Source organism: Camelina sativa, chromosome 9 (assembly GCF_000633955.1).
Source record: "Camelina sativa cultivar DH55 chromosome 9, Cs, whole genome shotgun sequence".
Lineage (NCBI taxonomy): Eukaryota > Viridiplantae > Streptophyta > Magnoliopsida > Brassicales > Brassicaceae > Camelina > Camelina sativa.
The window spans coordinates 37,142,177-37,161,763 of NC_025693.1; the positions used below are offsets into that span (position 1 = coordinate 37,142,177).

The 19,587-nt window shown below is 33.1% G+C and overlaps 2 protein-coding genes across 2 annotated transcripts; both read left to right on the forward strand.

The window, feature by feature from the left end:
- On the forward strand, positions 548-3,067 carry LOC104714635 (4-coumarate--CoA ligase-like 1). The gene is made up of 6 exons (XM_010432067.2): positions 548-638; positions 780-1,109; positions 1,436-2,014; positions 2,104-2,448; positions 2,546-2,613; positions 2,715-3,067. The coding sequence occupies exons 1-6, from the start codon at positions 555-557 to the stop codon at positions 2,935-2,937; spliced, it is 1,629 nt and encodes a 542-aa protein (XP_010430369.1). The 5' UTR covers positions 548-554; the 3' UTR covers positions 2,938-3,067.
- On the forward strand, positions 16,844-19,582 carry LOC104716059 (putative serine/threonine-protein kinase receptor). The gene is made up of 6 exons (XM_010433405.1): positions 16,844-16,999; positions 17,187-18,434; positions 18,519-18,641; positions 18,774-18,925; positions 19,033-19,243; positions 19,341-19,582. Exons 2-6 carry the CDS (start codon positions 17,201-17,203, stop codon positions 19,580-19,582), a joined length of 1,962 nt encoding a protein of 653 aa, XP_010431707.1. The 5' UTR covers positions 16,844-16,999; positions 17,187-17,200.

Consider the following 19,587-nt stretch of genomic DNA (forward strand, 5'->3'; position numbering starts at 1 on the left):
ATAAACTTAAAGATTCTTAATATTCTAATTAAGGATACGTGTTGTACACATGTCTGTTTCTTGCTACGCAAGTTCTAACTATATTTATATGTTCTTGAGAGAGAGAAGTTTACGACTCTTGAAATGGACACAATTTATTTATTTAAGTTATGATTACGCCGTTTATCTCATTTTTAAAAGTAATATTTTATATATGCAGATGAGTAAAATATAAAATAATATGTAACTTTTTTTGTGTGTGTGTGATCATAAAAGTTACATATTATTTTACATATTTACTCATCTGCATATATAAAAAGAAGGTACTAGAATTACAATCCGTAATCTACTATAAGAAGTGACTCATTAATTTTTTTTCACATATTTTCACAGCATTTACATGACTCAACAAACTCTACCTACAATAGAGTCAAAACCTATATCATCCTCTCTTATATTACGTACCAATATTGGTTTTCACACACATTACATGACATGAACAAGAAGCCATTCTCCTATATATATATATTCACTCTTTCGTAAGACATAAAATCAAAATTTGAAACGTTAAAAAAATGGAGGGTACAAAGCAAGGAGACAATGAATACATTTTCCGCAGTCTGTATCCATCTGTGCCCATTCCTGAAAAGCTTACACTGGTATCCACTTTCTATATTTTGTGCATTCCATACTTAAGACTAATCGTACATTCTTATTCGTTTCAAGTTTTTTTTCGGTCAGATTCCATTTATGTATATACTTATGATAACTTATTACTAATGTCTATATATGTGAAAAAGCCTGAATTTGTGCTCCAAGGAGTTGAGGAATACACCGAGAATGTGGCGTTTGTAGAGGCGGTGACGGGGAAAGCGGTGACGTACGGTGATGTAGTGAGGGACACGAAGAGGCTTGCCAAAGCGTTGACTTCTCTCGGACTAAGGAAAGGTCAAGTAATGGTTGTGGTTCTACCAAACGTCGCTGAGTATGGGATTATTGCCCTTGGCATTATGTCTGCCGGTGGAGTCTTCTCCGGCGCTAATCCGACGGCTCTTGTCTCCGAGATCAAGAAGCAAGTTGAATCTTCCGGTGCCAAAGGAATCATCACTGATGCTACTAATTATGAAAAGGTAAATTAAACATGAATTTCGGGTTGGTTCGGTTTGGTATATGGTATAGACTAGAAACCAGATTGAAATAAATCAACAAACCAACTTCGATTAATTTCAATTTTGGTGTGGTATAACGTCGATTTGGTTTTTGGTTTGAAATTTGATTTTGATTAATAACCATGTCACAAGAGTATAATAGACACCTAATTCTAATCAATTATATATACATAAATAGATTCTTCTTAATGATCAGATTAAATTATGTTATTTATTAGTCTATATAATAATTTCCAATTTCTTCAGAGTTATTATAGTTTCGGTAATCATGTACTTATTTTGGACAGGTGAAAACACTAGGTTTACCGGTGATAGTGTTAGGTGAAGAGAAGATCGAAGGAGCAGTAAACTGGAAAGATCTTCTAGAAGCAGGAGACAGATCCGGAGATAACGACAAAGAAGAGATTCTTCAGACAGATCTCTGTGCACTTCCATTCTCTTCAGGCACAACAGGATTGCAAAAAGGAGTAATGCTCACGCATCGCAATCTCATAGCCAATCTTTGCTCCACTCTCTTCAGTGTCAGGTCTGAAATGATCGGTCAGATCGTGACGCTTGGTTTGATCCCCTTCTTTCACATTTACGGTATCGTTGGGATATGTTGTGCTACGATGAAGAATAAAGGCAAAGTTGTTGCAATGAGTCGGTACGATTTAAGGATTTTCTTGAATGCTTTGATCGCGCATCAGGTTTCGTTTGCGCCCATTGTTCCGCCGATTATATTGAACCTTGTTAAGAATCCGATCGTCGATGAGTTTGATCTTTCGAAGCTTAAACTTCAATCTGTTATGACTGCTGCTGCTCCCTTAGCTCCTGAGCTTCTCACTGCCTTCGAAGCCAAGTTTCCTAACGTCCAAGTCCAAGAGGTAAAAGTATTATTACAAGACTTCTATGTTTGTTATTAACTTCTATATATGGAAAACTGAACCGTTGTTTTTTTACATTAATTATATAGGCTTATGGATTAACGGAGCATAGTTGCATTACGTTAACTCACGGAGATCCAGCTAAAGGACAAGGGATCGCAAAACGAAACTCGGTCGGCTTCATACTTCCAAATCTCGAGGTGAAGTTCATAGATCCTGAAACCGGCCGGTCACTCCCGAAGAACACTTCCGGTGAGCTCTGTGTGAGGAGCCAATGTGTAATGCAAGGTTACTTCATGAACAAGGAAGAAACTGAGAAGACAATTGATGAACAAGGTTGGCTTCACACAGGAGATATAGGTTACATTGATGATGATGGAGATATCTTCATCGTTGATCGTATCAAAGAACTTATTAAATACAAAGGTTTTCAGGTAAGTTTTGATATTCATTCGTTTTGGAGAATGTTATTTGCCAAATTTATTTGGTTCATATTGGTTTTTCAAAGTTTTGGTGTTATTATTCGGGTAGGTTGCTCCGGCCGAGCTTGAAGCCATACTACTCACTCACCCATCCGTTGAAGACGTTGCCGTCGTGCCGTGAGTGTATATAGCCCTACTGATTTCTTGAAACTAATTAATATATTTTTTTAAAATTAGAAAAAAAAAATACATGAATTAATCAATTATGAAATGAAAAGGTTACCGGACGAGGAAGCCGGGGAGATCCCGGCGGCTTGCGTGGTGATAAATCCGAAAGCTACAGAGAAGGAAGAAGACATTCTCAACTTTGTTGCAGCAAATGTGGCTCATTACAAGAAGGTCCGAGCAGTCCATTTTGTGGATTCTATTCCCAAATCTCTCTCTGGTAAAATCATGAGAAGGCTTCTTCGGGACAAAATCCTCAGCATCAACAAGAAATAGAAGAAGAAAAAAAAACTCTTACAAGCTTTAATTAATCTCCTTTGATTAATCAATAAATACTGTGTGTGGTTTTATTTACGTAACACAAATATTTAAATGGAAAACCATTCAGCTAATTTTACTTAGATTTCTATCCACACTTTTTCAGCCTTCGACACCCGATTAGCTTGGCCAAATATTGCATATCTTACTTCTCCTTTGAAATCGATTTTTTTTTTTGTCAACCATTGGAACACAATTGGCCGGCCCATTAGCCAAATTCCTACATTCGTAGGAGCCGGAACTCAATCCCGGATGTGATGGTGTCTTCTACAAATGGACTTACCTCATGTCACTGCACTAAGTTCACTTCACCTTTGAAATCGAATTTTCCGCATGGATTCTCATGTTATCGATAGATTAATATTCAGATCATATGCTCCCACATATATATTAACATTTTTGAAATATATTTTGTATTTTACCATTGTAGTTATATTTATTTAATTTAAATCACTCTAAATCTCTTTACCAAATCAATAAGATTACTAAAATCAACAAAATATCATAAAAATGAAAATGAGTTTTTTTTTTTTAAACTCTCTACAATCTCTTTAAAAATTTGACGCACACAATTTTTTTTTTTCATCAACGTAGACAAATTTACACAGCAAAAATGCTCAAAAAACAGTTTCTTTTTAAACTCTCTACCATCTCCTTTGAAACAAGTTTGATGTCCGGAAAGTGATCAAACTTGTAGTTTAATGTTTAAAGGCACTTGAAGAAGAGATTTGTGTGTAAACAGGAAAAGTATTAAGAAAACCAGTTTCTGCAAAACCAGTACTCAAAAAGAGCATTAAAAATCTTAACTTTAAGCAAGGTAAAAAAAAAAGTTTTTTCTTTATCTTGTTGGGAAGAGACAACATCGAAACTGGTTTGGGTATGTGACAATAAGACCAACGTATTCGATGCGGCGATTTATTGATGGAACGTTTCAGTATGTGCCTCGCCTCGTGGTGGGTATTTGTCTATTTGACATTTAGATTATAGTTTTTTTTCTCTCTCAAAATTAATTGTAAATGGCATCTCTTGTAAATATAACAAACAAATCGAGGTTAGTAAAGGTCATTTGCAAAACTTTTTTAAGTGTTGTTTTAGTAAAGATGGAATATGGATGTGTTGATAATTGATATAGTAGTAATATAGCAACATTTATGTACTATTCTGGGTAATTTCCCAAATAAATATGATAACTTCATCAATTATTCAAAAAAAGAAAAAAAAACATTTGTGCAACTATCGACTACTTGAAGCAAATGGCTCATACAAAGCCAAAGCTGCCATTGGAACAAAACAACAACAAACATAAACAAATATATTGCATAAACATAACATGCACTTCCAACAGGGTCATCTTTTGTTTGATCGCGTATACTAACACTCATCATTTATTCAATAATCACTAGTAATAATTTTGTAATGCAAAGGCTTTGCAGTGTAGCTCATTTGCAATCGCGGCATTGACAAGTAAATAACCTGGCGTTGCGTGCGTCTCTTACACAGCTTCCGAATTTATATGTTGCCACAGAGGTACACACTACTTCACATAATTTGGAGTTTTTTTTTGGGTCAACGGATGTTATGTTTATATCTTTACAGAATTGCTTATTAGGAATATTAACTGTGCGACAATCTTTTTGATTTTTAGCCTCTAGTTTTGATATTCCTGAAATCGTGTTAAGTCAACAAGTTAGAAAATATTAAAAATATGATATGGATTACTGAAATAAATATTCTAGTTTTGTTTAGGTTTGAATATAGAACATACTCTGTCATTTTCATTCAAAAGAAATTTGGGTTTGGATTTTTTTTTTTTTCTTTTCTTTCTTGCATTTAAGAATGACTATATATATATATATATATATATATATATATTAAAAGGGTAAACAAATAATCGAAACATATCTGAGACTCATATTTATGTTTATGACCTGTTAGTATCGTCAACGTGAAGATCATCGCAAAAGTGATCAAGCGAAGAAGCATACTTTCAATCTTGGCCATTTTTCTTACCTTTCTTCCTTTATTCCACTCTTTCTTTTTCTCTTTTTGGATGGAATGTTTTATTATTGTATTGTATAATCATCAGACTGCTATTATATGTATAGTGAGCTTTTATTTTTATTTTTGGAAAAAGAAAAAGAAACATTGTCCTTAAAACATGCATATCGAAGAGTTACGAAGAAGGATAAAGTATACTAAACTGATGACCACATACTATTTGCTAATTTTAGTAAATAGAATGAGTTTGGAAAAGTATTAACGTTTACAGTAAAAAAAAATTAAACCACAACCTATAATACCTTTTATCACCATATATTTCGGGAGCGTTCGTATTAGTTTCGTTTCGATTCTATTTGGTCTCGGCTAAAAGAACATGACATTTGAAGACGTTAAGATCGTGGCTACTGAATATCACTGAAATGATATAGTCGTTCAACTATATTGAATGCAGTATGGAAATGGACACAAATTATTTAATCAGATTTTTTTTTTCTCCTCGAAAAATGATTTATTTCTTACACTATGGCAAAAAGCTAAAAAAACATATGTTATTTTATAAAGATATCAATTGAAAGCATATAACAAACACTAGCGTGTACAATTAGATTGTGTATGAGTATATATCTATGTTGAAAGAAGTTTAACATGTTTTTATCATGAGTATAAGTGTATTTGATACTTGGGTTATATGGTTTTAAAGTATAGGTTAAGTCATTATTAACTTAAACTATAGTCTTAGATGTTGTATATAGTATACAGCTTGTACATGAAGTTCATTAGTGAGAATACAAAGATATTTTCCAAACTCTCTCTTCAGCTCAATGTCTCTCTCTCTTCAGCTCAACGTCATCTCTGAGATTCTGTTACAAGAATCTTGTTAGTCTCATGTGGTATATATTAGGCATTGCATTTGTACACATTTACGACCAACCAAAAAAATCGACCAAAAGGAAAAATTAATATACATCTTTTCGACCTACACAAAAGCATGCAGATCTTATTTAAAAAAAAAATAATCATTCTCTTATTTTATATTCTAATATGAATAATACTCCATCCGTTTCAAAATATAAGATGTTTTAGAGAAGTTTGTTACTTCCTCCGTTTCACAAAGAGTGTCATTCTCACAAATTTCACACAAATTAAGAAAAGTTAGAATTATACATGTTTACCCCTATTTAATAAGTAGTTAATGATCTAAATTGAATGAAAATAGCTTTGGGTTTAGGGGTAAAAAAGAAAATTTAGCAATAAAACACTCATTGGAAATGTAAAATGACACTCTTTGTGAAACAAAAAAAAATCTCTCAAATGACACTCTTTGTGAAACGGAGGGAGTATTTTATAATATATGATTTTTTCAAATTTCAATGCAACTTTTAGATTAGTTTAATATTTTATATTATGCAGTATTGTTTCTGATTGGTTGAACTTGTTAAAAGTAAAGTTTTCTTAATCTGCATGTTTTGCTTAAAACATCATATATTTTGAAACGTAAAGAATATATTTGTTTCACTAAATTTTTTGATTGTTTAATATTTGAATAATTATTTAGTAATTATAAATCATGTAAAAATTCATAGAAATATTTTTGGTGTTTTTGTACCTTTTTATAAATATTTAAATATTTCACAATTATATAATACATATTTTGGTTAACCACTATTATACCTGGCTTTCGCAAACTTTTAGAATTGCTGTGGTTAAACTTTTATGTATTTTCGTGAAATCAAACGTTCTTTACCCTAATAATAAAATTAATATTTTTAATATATAGTTTTTGAATAAACTTGAATTTGGTGTATATATATATATTAGAAGAGGCAGAAGTTAAAATTGGTTCTACCAATAATCAACAAAATTTTCCTTTTCTCTTAACAAAGTTTCTTATCTCCTTTTTATTATTATAAATACCTTAAGAAACAACTAAGAAACACTATCAATGAGGATAGTCTTTACAATTGCTTGCTTAATAAGTAACGAATCCAAAAAACCCCAAGAGTCGAAATGAACGAGGCCAAGTAAAACACAAGAGTAAAGCCCATTAAGAAACGAAAAGTAAAACCCACTAAGTGACCCAATGTTTTTAACAAACCTATAAAAATAGCATTCTGATCCCACTTAGAAAGTCAAAACCTGTAAAAGAAGAAAAAGTCCTATAAAAAAAACACTTCACGAGTGTTGCCTTTGAGAAGTTCCAATCGTTTAAAGTACTTGTCGAGAGGGAATGTGACAAGAAGATTGTAACTCTACGCACAGACAGAGGTGGAGAGTTTACATCAAGAGACTTCCAAAATTTTTGTAATACAAATGGAATCAAAAGGCATCTTACAGCACCCTACACACCTCAACAAAATGGAATAGTTGAGAGGAGAAACCGGACATTGATGGAGATGACTCGGAGCATTCTTAAGGCAATGAATGTTCCAAATTATTTGTGGGGAGAAGCTGTAAGACATTCAACATACTTGATCAATAGAGTTCCTACTTGAGCTCTAAAGAATCAAACTCCATATGAATGCCTTAGAGAAAGAAAGCCGAGTATCGAGCATCTTAGGATCTTTGGTTTCATTGCTTATGCAAAGGTAGAAGCTGAGCATCTAAAGAAGCTTGATGATCGATCACAAACACTTGTCCATCTCGGCATAGAACCAGGAACTAAGGCATATCGACTTTACAACCCAACAACGAGAAGAGTGGTGGTTAGTCGTGATGTGGTGTTTAATGAGAAGGAATCTTGGACTTGGAAGGGAGCAGACAACGAAGGAGATCAACCAGGGATGTTTCGAATGACATGGGGAGAAACTATAGACGGTGGACAAGGACCATTCACTGACAACAGTTCTCAACCCACAGAAGATCAAGAAACTGCAGAAGAAGAGGAAGTGCAGGATCATGAAAATGTCGAAACAGAGCCAGTTCCGGTTAGAAGATCCAGTCGACAACACAACCCTCCTAGTTATCTTGCTGACTACGTTCTTCTAGCTGATCTAGAATGTGAAATGCTCCTCCTGTCGCTAAATGATGAACCTATAAGTTATCATGAAGCAAAAGAATCAGTCGAATGGACAAAGGCTTGTCAAGAAGAGATCGACTCGATTAACAAAAACAATACATGGGATCTAGGTGAGAAACCATTTGGTGTTAAAGTAATTGGTCTTAAGTGGGTTTTTAAGATCAAAAGGAATGCTGATGGAACAATCAACAAGTTCAAAGCTAGACTTGTTGCTAAAGGATATGCACAAAGAGAAGGGATTGACTTTGATGAGGTTTTTGCACCGGTTGCAAGACTCGAAACAATTAGAATGTTGATTGGTTTAGCAGCTTCACATGGATGGGAAATCCATCATCTCGACGTTAAGACCGCTTTCTTACATGGTGAACTAACAGAGGATGTTTATGTTTCACAACCTGAAGGGTTTGAAAAGAAGGGAGAAGAACACAAGGTTTTCAAACTCAAGAAAGCTCTTTATGGACTACGTCAAGCTCCTCGCGCATGGAACACAAAACTCAATCAAATTCTTAAGAGCATGAAGTTTAACAAGTGCCAGAAAGAAAGTTCTGTGTATCGCAAGGAAGAAGGAACTAAGATTTTGATCGTGGCCGTGTATGTTGATGATCTTTTTGTCACAGGAAGTACACTAGAGATCATCATGGAGTTTAAGGCTGGAATGTCTACTAAGTTCGAGATGAGTGACCTTGGTAAGCTTACTTACTATCTTGGTATTGAAGTTAGTCAAGGAATCAACGGAATAGAAATCAAGCAAGAAGCCTATGCTCGTCGAATCCTTAAGGAAGCTGGTTTAGACTCTTGTAACTCGACGCTAATACCAATGGAGTTCGGATTGCAATTGTCAAAAGGACTTGATGAACCAGAGATTGACGCAACCAAGTATCGAAGAAGGATTGGATGCTTGAGATATTTGTTACATACTCGACCGGATCTTGCTTTCTCAGTAGGGATTTTGAGCAGGTACATGCATAATCCAAGAAAATCACATGGCATTGTACTGAAACAGATCCTAAGGTAATTGAGAGGAACAGTGAGCTATGGAGTCTCATACAAGAGAGGAGCACCACACATTATAGGCTATAGTGATAGTAGTCACAACACGGATCCTGATGACGGAAGAAGCACCACAGGTCATGTGTTTTATCTTGGAGGAGCTCCTATAACTTGGTGTTCACAAAAACAGGAGATAGTTGTTTTGTCTTCATGTGAAGCAGAGTTCATTGCAGCAACGGAAGCAGCAAAGCAAGCTATATGGATTCAAGATTTGCTAAGTGAGATCACCGGGAAAAAGTATGAGAAGACTATGATCCGCATTGACAATGAGTCGGCCATAGAACTTACGAAGAACCCAGTTTTTCACAAAAGGAGTAAACACATTCACAAAAGTTTCCATTTCATTCGTGAGTGTGTGGAGAATGGACTACTTGAAGTGGAGCATGTACCTGGAGAAGAGCAGCGTGCAAACATTCTTACCAAAGCCTTGGCGAAGAACAAGTTTTCTGAAATGAGAGAGATGATCGGAGTTCAAGATCTCATGAAGAACAACTTGAAGCTTAAGGGGGTAAATGTTGGTTAAGCTTCTAGAATGTTATAGAATAGATTTCCTTAAAGGAATTAGGAATCTACTTAGAAAAGGAAAGTTGTAATACTAAACTAAAAAGGAAGTTAGTAGGTTTTAGAAAAGGAAGACTAGAACCCTATAAATTAAGATCATAAGAAGGATGTATGATCATAAGGAAAAACAGAGCTTGTGTTTAGTTTTGAGAAGATTTTCTAAACATTAACAAAGGAAGGATTCTTTGTTCAAGCTTTAAGGTTTTGTGCTATTGATTCTTTAAAAAGACTATACGAGGATAACTTCAAATGAAGTCTATTTCTTGCGGTATATTTTTGCAATTACAATTTAACAAAGCAGACTGCAAACGAAGTCTACCATAACCGGTTGACTTCTTTTGTAGTCTTCCTTTGTTAATTTTTTGGTTAGTTTTGCAATTAAATAGATAAAACTTGGTAGACTTCAATGGAAAGTTCAACTGGTTAACTTCAGTTATAGTCGATTCTGGTTATTTTTGCAATTGACCAACCTATTGACTTTACAATAGACTTCTGTCTACTATGTAGACTTCAACTATCCGTCAACAAGAAAAAGTAAACTTCGTCGTGGTTAGTTTTGCAATTGACCAAGTTTGACTTTCGTTAAGTAGACTTTGTACGAAATCTACAATAATGATGATTTTGTTTGCAGTCTGCCGTGGTCATTTTTGTGGTTGACCAACATTTGATTTTTTTAATAAGTAGACTTCTTTTGCATTCAACTAATTATTTTAATATAATATTATTACGGTCAATGCTTAAATATTTTGGTCAATGCCAAAAATAGTCACTATAGAAGTCTACTCGTTTATTATCGTAAGAAGACTTCGTCCGGCAGTCATAACTAAAAAGTTAAGAATTTGGTCAACTGCAAAAATACACCTTAGTAGACTGCAAATGAAGTATCTGACGGAAAGATTATAATGCAGTCTGAACCATATTTTTTTGTTTTCAATTAAAATTAAGGAGACTGAAATTGCAGTCTACGGGCTCGAAACTCGATAAATTTTTAATTGCAAAATTGACCACAGAGTAGACTTTACATGATATTATGACGGTTAGACTAACAAATGAAGTCTACTTTCGCAAAAAAATCAAGGAAAATCATGAAATCTACCGGAAAATAACCTTATCGGTGGTTGTTTCGCAATGACAAGCACCAAAAACGTCGTCTTTAGTCACCATGGAAGAAACCCAACACCAATTTAATCACTATCCAAGAATCATGACATATAACAAGATAAATGCACTTGCAAATTTTCTTGGATTAAAATGGAGAGGAGATGGAAGAAAATGAAGTTCTCATACCATTGGGTGTTATTTAAGCTTACAAATTCAGGTTGTTGAAGCTTTAAGAGCTTCAAATTTGGTTGTTCATGGTTGTTGGAAAATTGATGGTGGTGGCACAACCGTAAATAAAAGAAGAAGATGAGGATATGGATGTAATAAATATTTTCGCAAGAAATTCAAATAAATCAGAAATAATGGCATTTTCGTGAATACAATGAATGACCAAGGATTTAATAGGGAGAAAGTGGCAAATGTTGGAGAAAGAAAAAAATGTGTCTAAAATTGCAATTGACTCAAGTTAAAAGTCCAATTTTGCAAGTTTCCCATAGATTAATTCAGATCATATGCTCCCTCAAATATATTAATATTTTTGAAATATATTTTGTATTTTACCATTATAGTTATATTTATTTAATTTAAATCACTCTAAATCTCTACCAAATTAATAAGATTACTAAAATCAATAAAATATCATAAAAATAAAAATGAGTTTTTTTAAAAAAAACTCTCCACAATCTCTTAAAAAATTTGTGGCAGACAAATTTACACAGCAAAAATTCTCAAAAAACAGTTTATTTTTAAACTCTCTACCATCTCCTTTGAAACAAGTTTGATGTCTGGAAAAGTGATCTAAGAAGCAGATTTTCAATCTTGGCCATTTTTCTTATCTTTCTTCTTTAATTCTACTCTTCCTGTTTTTTTTTTTTTTTGAATGGAATGTTATATGATTGCATTGTTATAATCATCAGACTGCTATCTTATATAATATGAGAAAGAAGGTTTTTCTCAATTTTTGTTAAGGAGATGACATTTGATTTATTATGTTCCTAACACCTGTTTTTTTTTGGGACCTAATTCTATAGTTTAGACCTAATTAATTACAAGCCCATAAAACCAAAAAAAAATAACCATCTACATTTCCTTCCTTCCTTCTTTAATCAGAAACATATGCAGCCCCCAATAATCTATACTATGAAAAATGGCCAACTCTCTCTATTTGAGTGACACGTCAGCAGTGGAGAGAGTGCCACCTGTCTATCCTCATTAAAAACAAACAGTCTTAAACTTAAAGTAATATGAATCATCTTTCATGTATTTCATTCTTTTTATATCACAAACATTTTCAATACTTATATAAAAAATTTAGAAAGCTTTTGAACATGTCCAAGAAAATAGATGGATCACCAAAAGAAAAAAAGGGCATCGAGAGTGAATCAAAGCGACACTTCTTTCTTTTGGCGTAAACCATGTTGATATTGTAGAGAAATTCATGAAAGTTTGTCCCTACAGAAATACAATTTTATATAGAAAGAAGATTGAAGTTTTGTTCACTATCAACTGGAAGATATTTGAATAAAACTATAGAATGTTGGGTTAGAAAAATACAGAGACAAAAATGAAGATAGTTTAATATATTCATGACTGTTGGTTTTCATATTCTAATATTTAGAAGTTGTCAAAAAGAATACGAAATGAAATTTTTACTAAGAAACAAATTCAAGAGTTATATTCAAAAAATTGAAGAGCTAATATGCAAGGAATATGTATATCTTAATTATATCTATTAAAGAGTTAGTCAAGCTGTAATTATTGATAAAATAAAATGTTAGTGTTTAAAAGTATTTAATTGAGAAGCTTAAGTAGGAATATATATTCAAATACTTAAGTTTTTTTTTTTTGAATGAATGTAAAATTTCTTCAACCACAAAACTCTTTGTTATAAAATATGCATCTTTAGATCAAACTTTCATTTAAAATATATTTTTTTGATGTTTTAAACAAAAATTGTAGAATGCTTAAATTTCTCAAAAAAAGTTGTTTATGCATGTATCTAATAATTCAATTACAAAATTAGAAAATCTATGTTGGGTTAGGCACTAGTGTGACTCACCATCTGGGAAGTTGGCATCGTTATCTCTTTTTCTTTCCCCCTCCTCTGTACTCTTCTGCTATTGTTTCTCTCTCTAGTTAAGGCTAGCCTCCCCTATATTTTCTGTACCTTATTAGTAGATTGGTTATCTAGGCTCCTTTGTAAACACGTTAGAATTCAAGAAAATCCTTTAACAAAAAAAATCTCTTGTAATTATAACAAACAAATCAAGGTTAATAAAGGTCATTTGCAAAACTTTTTAAGTGTTGTTTTAGTAAAGATGGAATATGGATGTGTTGATATAGTAATATAGCAACATTTATTTATTATTCTGGGTAATTTCCCAAATAAATATGATGATTTCATCAATTCTTCAAAAAAAAATAGAAACATATGTGCAATGTTACTTAAAGCAAACAGCTCATACAAAGCCAAAGCTGCCACTGGAACAAAACAACAACAAACATAAACAAATATATTGCATAAACATGAAAGACATGAGAAATGATCTCATGCACTTCCAACAGGGTCATCTTTTGGTTGATCGCGTATACTAACACTCACCAATAGCAAAGGCTTTGCAGTACGTAGCTCATTTGCAATTGCGGCATTGACAATGAAGTTTCGTGGCGTTGCGTATACAGCTTCCGAATTTAAACGCCGTTAACCCACACATTTGTTCACACATTTTGGGATTTATTATTATCTTTTTTTTTTCGTCAACGAGTTGTTCACAAACCAACATACGAGCCGGAATATTAAGTGTGCGACAATCTTTTAGATTTTTAGCCTCTAGTTTTGATATTCCTGAAATGTTAAGTCAACAAGTTAGAAAATATAAAAAATATGAAATGGATTACTTAAATAAATATTTCAGTTTTGTTTAGGTTTGAATATATAACATACTCTGTCATTTTCATTCAAAAGAAATTTGGGTTTGGATTTTTTTTTTCTTTTCTTTCTTGCATTTAACAATGGCAAAAAAAAAAAAATATATATATATATATATATATTTTTAAAAGGGTAAACAAATAATCGAAACATATCTGAGACTCATATTATGTTTATGACCTGTTATTATCGTCAACGTGAAGATCATCACAAAAGTGATCAAGCGAAGAAGCATACTTTCAATCTTGGCCATTTTTCTTATCTTTCTTCCTTTATTCCACTCTTTCTTTTTCTTTTTTTGGATGTAATGTTTTATTATTGTATTGTATAATCATCAGACTGCTATATATATATATAGTGAGCTTTTATTTTTATTTTTGGAAAAAGGAAAAGAAATATTGTCCTTAAAACATGCATATTGAAGAATTACGAAGAATGATAAATTAAAGTATACTAATCTGATGACCACATATTATTTGCTAATTTTAGTAAATAGAAAACATGAGTTTGGAAAAGTACTAACGTTTACGGTAAAAAATTTTTAAACCACAACCTATAAAAAAAATTTAAACCATAACCTATAATACTTTTTATCACCATATATTTCAGAAGTGTTCGGATTGGTTTCGTTTCGATTCTATTTGATTTCGACTAAGAGCACTCAAATAATATAGTCGTTCAACGATTACTTAAATATGATAACTTCATCAATTCCTCAAAAAAAAAGAAACATTTGTGCAACGATTACATAAAGCAAACGGCTCATACAAAGCCAAAGCTGCCATTGGAACAAAACAACAACTAACATAAACAAATATATTACATAAACATAAAAGACATGAGAAATGATCCCATACACTTCCAACAGGGTCATCTTTTGGTTGATCGCGTATACTAACACTCATCAATTATTCAATAATTACTAGTTACTAGTAATAAATTTGTAACGCAAAGGCTTTGCAGTAGCTCACTTGCAAGTGCGGCATTGACAATCAAATAACGTGGCGTTGCGTGCGTTTCTTACACAGCTTCCGGTTCCGGATTTATATGGTGTAATCATTGTACACGTTCGTTCACATATTTTAGGTTTTTTTTTTGTTTTTCGTTCATATCTTTACACAACGCCTCCACCCCCATAGGAAAAGTAAATGTGCGACAATGATTTTTAGCCTCTAGTTTTGATATTCCTGAAATCGTGTTAAGTCAACAAGTTAGAAAATATTAAAAATATGATAGGATTACTTAAATAATTATTCTAGTTTTGTTTTGGTTTGAATAACTCTGTCATTTTCATTCAAAAGAAATTTGGGTTTGGGTTTGGATATCTTTTTTTTCTTTCTTGCATTTAACAATGGCAATTTTTTTTTTTTAAAGGGTAAACAAATAAACGAAAGATATCTGAGACTCATATTATGTTTATGACCTGCTATTATCGTCAACGTGAAGATCATCACAAAAGTGATCAAGCGAAGAAGCAGACTTTTAATTTTGGCCATTTTTCTTATCTTTCTTCCTTTATTCCACTCTTTCTTTTTTCATTTTTGGATGGAATGTTTTATGATTGTATTGTATAATCATCAGACTGCTATTATATGTATAGTGAGCTTTTATTTTTATTTTTCGAAAAAGTAAAAGAAACATTGTCCTTAAAACATGCATATCGAAGAGTTACGAAAAAGGATAAAGTATACTAAACTGATGACCAAATACTATTTGCTAATTTTAGTAAATAGAATGAGTTTGGAAAAGTATTAACGTCTACAGTAAAAAAAATTATTAAACCACAACCTATAGTACCTTTTATCACCATATAATTCGGGAGCGTTCGTATCAGTTTCGTTTCGATCCTATTTGGTCTCGCCGTCTCGGCTAAGAGAATATGACATTTGAAGACGTTAAGATCGTGGCTACTGAATATCACTGAAATGATATAGTCGTTCAACTATATTGAATACAGTATGAAAATTGACACAAATTATTTAATCAGATTTTTTCTTTTTTTCTCTTCGAAAAATGATTTATTTCTTACACTATAGCAAAAAGCTAAAAAAACATATGTTATTTTATAAAGATATCAATTGAAAGCATATAACAAACATTAGCGTGTACAATTAGATTGTGTATGAGTATATATCTATGTTGAAAGAAGTTTAACTAACATTACTCCAGATTTTGTTTCCTAAATATCTTTCATTTCATTTCAACTAAGAAAATAACAGCAGTCAATATAGAAATAGAAACTATCATATATTTAATCACACGTTATGTTGTGTGTTGAAGATATTTTCTATATCTGAAATTCTGAATCCTTCGCAAACAAAGAAAACAACAATTTAATTCCATTTTGTTTTTCAAAACCTGTGAGTTTTGATTCTTAACGTTAAAAAAAACTTCGATTGACATTTATTTAAAAATTATAATTAACATATATAAACTTAATAATTTTTTTAATTATTATGAATATGTAAAATTAAAAAGTCTAAAATACTATATAATGTGGTTATATAGTAGATGAGTTATAAAGAAGACATGTTGGTATTAATTAAATATTATTAAATTGGTGTTAACACGGGTTAAATCATCATTTAATTATTTACCAACACTACTAATATTAGAATATTTGACATAAAATCAAATTGATTTAACTTAGATTGTATAGAATAGTTAATTCTTTAGGAAAAATGTGTAATCACAGAGTATAAATTACTGATTATGTATTTAGATCTCTTATTTATGTCGTAATAATTAAAAATCAAAATAGAATCTCAAACACTAAACAAAACAAACTAAATATAACAAACAAATGGTCATGAAGTGTATTGTGGGTTAAAAAAATAATATAAATATTTAACCGCACAACAATTAGAAAATTTAGTTATGCCTTTATTTACAAAACATCCAATATTTAACAAATAGATACAGCATAAAATATAAATAATAATAAAAATTATATATCCGCGGTATACCGTGGGTTAAAATCTCGTATATATATATTAGAATTAGAAGTGACAAAAGTTACAATTGCTTGCTTTATAAGTAACGAACCAAAAAAACCCCAAGAGTCGAAATGAACGAGGCCTAGTAAAACACACAAGAGTAAAGCCCATTAAGAAAAGAAAAGTAAAACCCACTAGGTGACCCTCTATAAAAACAGGGACAGCATTCTGATCCCACTTAGAAAGTCAAAACCTGTAAAAGAAGAAAAAGTCCTATAAAAAAAACACTTCACGAGTGTTGTCTCTTCGGTCTGCTGCCTACTTTGAGAGAGAAGAGAAAGAAAACCCTTGAAGGAGAGAAGAGAAAGAAAGCTAGAGACCAAGAAGAAAAAGAAGAAAAATTCAAGAATTGCTCCAACCAAAGAGGTTACTATTTTTTTTTTTTTTTNTATCTGTCATTGTAAATGGAAGATACAGTAGAGAGAACAGAGACTCCCACAAATTTCATTTTTTTTTTTTTTGCTTATGTGTAATCTCAATAGTTCGAGTTTGATATCTCTGTTAGTAAAAAAAAAAAAGTATCTGATGATGATTCGGGTATTTGTGTTTCCAGAAACAGAGGAGATCATGATGCTCACAAGCGGAAATGCCGGAGGAGGAGATGACAACAGAAGTATCCAAGGAGGACATTTTGTTGATTGGCCTAGAGTTGAGTATAAGTTATACACACATATGCATCAGTCTGCCTTGTTTCTTTTGCTTTTGCTTGGTAGTATGCCTTTTTCGTCGTGTTCCATATCTCTGAGGTTTTCAGAGAACAATGAGACACTCGTGTCTCCTAGTAAGCTCTTTGAGATGGGTCTCTTCAGATCCAGGGTTCCAGAACAGAATCGTTGGTATCTAGGAATTTGGTTTAAAAAATTCCCCAGCAAAGTAGTTTGGGTTGCTAATAGAGACGATCCTCTCTCCAGTCCCACTGGAATCTTCAACATCTCAAATTCGGAGCTGGTCCTCTTCGATAGTCTCAGTTTTGTATGGAAGGAAAACTTGGGGAACCTTGTCAATAAGGAATCCTTGGTGGTGGCAGAGCTTCTCGATGACGGCAATTTCGTGGTAAAAGATCCAACCGGGTTGTTATTGTGGCAGAGCTTTGATTCTCCCACTGACACTTTACTCCCTGGAATGATACTTCATGACACAAGCATAAAATCCTGGAACAGCTCACAAGATCCGTCAAGTGGAGCCTACACATACATGATCACAAATCTTCAAGAAGGTTTCATTCTTCTTGACAATGGAATTTACGCGACACGTATCTTTCCGATCAAAACAGTACCTTCCACCTTCCCTGCAATGTTAAGAATTGAGGAAAATGGAGACCTGCAGCTCCTCGTCTGGAGAGGAAAATGGGAAGTGGACTGGACTTCTCGAGTTGAGGAGGATTGTGATCTGTACAATTTCTGCGGTGGTGATAATAAGTTCTGCGAGATAGTAAACCTTAACCCCATGTGTAACTGTATCAAAGAATTTGAGCCAAGAAATGACCATCATTCTGGAGATCATTGCGTGAGAAAGACAAAACTGAGTTGCCTTGAGAAAGAGTTTGCGAAGATGAGAAATATGAAGCTTCCAGAGTTTGGAAAGCAAATGATCCACACGATCAATATGGGATTCGAAAAGTGCAAGTATAGATGCCTCAGAGATTGCACTTGTACGGCGTTTGCAAACGTGGACACGCAAAATGGCATGTCAGATTGCATGATGTGGTTAGATACTGAGCCGTTAGTTGATGTTCGCAGTTACAATGGCGGCGACAAGGGGCAAGATCTATATATAAAGATAGCCGTGCCTGAAGATTTCGGTTAGTTATATATATTTTTCTACAAATAATAATAATAAGTCGTCTAGATATATGCCTTAATTAATAATTACTCTATTCAACAAGGAAATAAGAATATGAGTGAAACCACCATCGGGTTGATTGCTGGAGGAGCCAGCACATTGCTTCTCATCTTCATCTTGCTTTTCTTATTCAAAAGAATAAGAAAGATGATGGCAAGAACAATTGGTATTTTTTTTTTTTATTCTCTGTTAAAATCTTCTTATATAATATTCTTTTTCAATTAATATACATCTTGTTCGATCGTAGACACTAATTTTTTTATTTATTTTTGTGTTCATGTCTCATAACGGAAAACAGTGTGTCAACGTGAAAATCCAACCATGGAGATGACAAGCATAACCGAGGAATGGCAATCAAAAGCCATGGATTTTGAAGTCATTTCCCAAGCCACCAACTTCTTCTCTGACTCCAACAAGATTGGAGAAGGTGGTTTTGGTAACGTTTACAAGGTATGTATTCATGATCATCTTACTCTATTCATTGTAAAAAGCACTCTGACCATTGGCTAGATTCAGATTGTGTTTTTTTTTAACGAGAGATGTGGTGACACTGACAGGGTCGGTTACTTAACGGGTTAGAGGTTGCTGTCAAGAGGATTATTAGTATGACACCTGGGGGGATCGAAAACTTTGACAACGAGGTGAGACTCATTGGGCTAGTTCAGCATATAAACATCATCCGACTCATTGGTTTTTTCTCTGACGAAAACGAGAGGATCCTAGTATATGAGCACCTGGAAAACCTAGGACTCAACTCGTGCATTTTCGGTTAGTATAGTGCGGGCCTCTCTTTTCTCGGAAGCTATATATTCAAGAGTTAAAGTATATATCTGTACGTTTGACTTGGTTTTGATCTTTTTCATAGACACAACCCGAAGCTCTTCTTTAAACTGGCAAAAGAGATTCAACATTGCCATTGGTATTGCTCGAGGGCTTTCATACCTTCACCAAGATTCCCGATTCAAGATAATCCACCTTGACCTGAAACCAAGCAATATCTTGCTTGGTGTAGACATGATCCCAAAGATCTCCGATTTTGGGATGGCAAAGACACTGGCAAGGGACGAGACAGAAGCTATTGCCACGGGCGGGGGCGGAACTTTGTAAGCAAA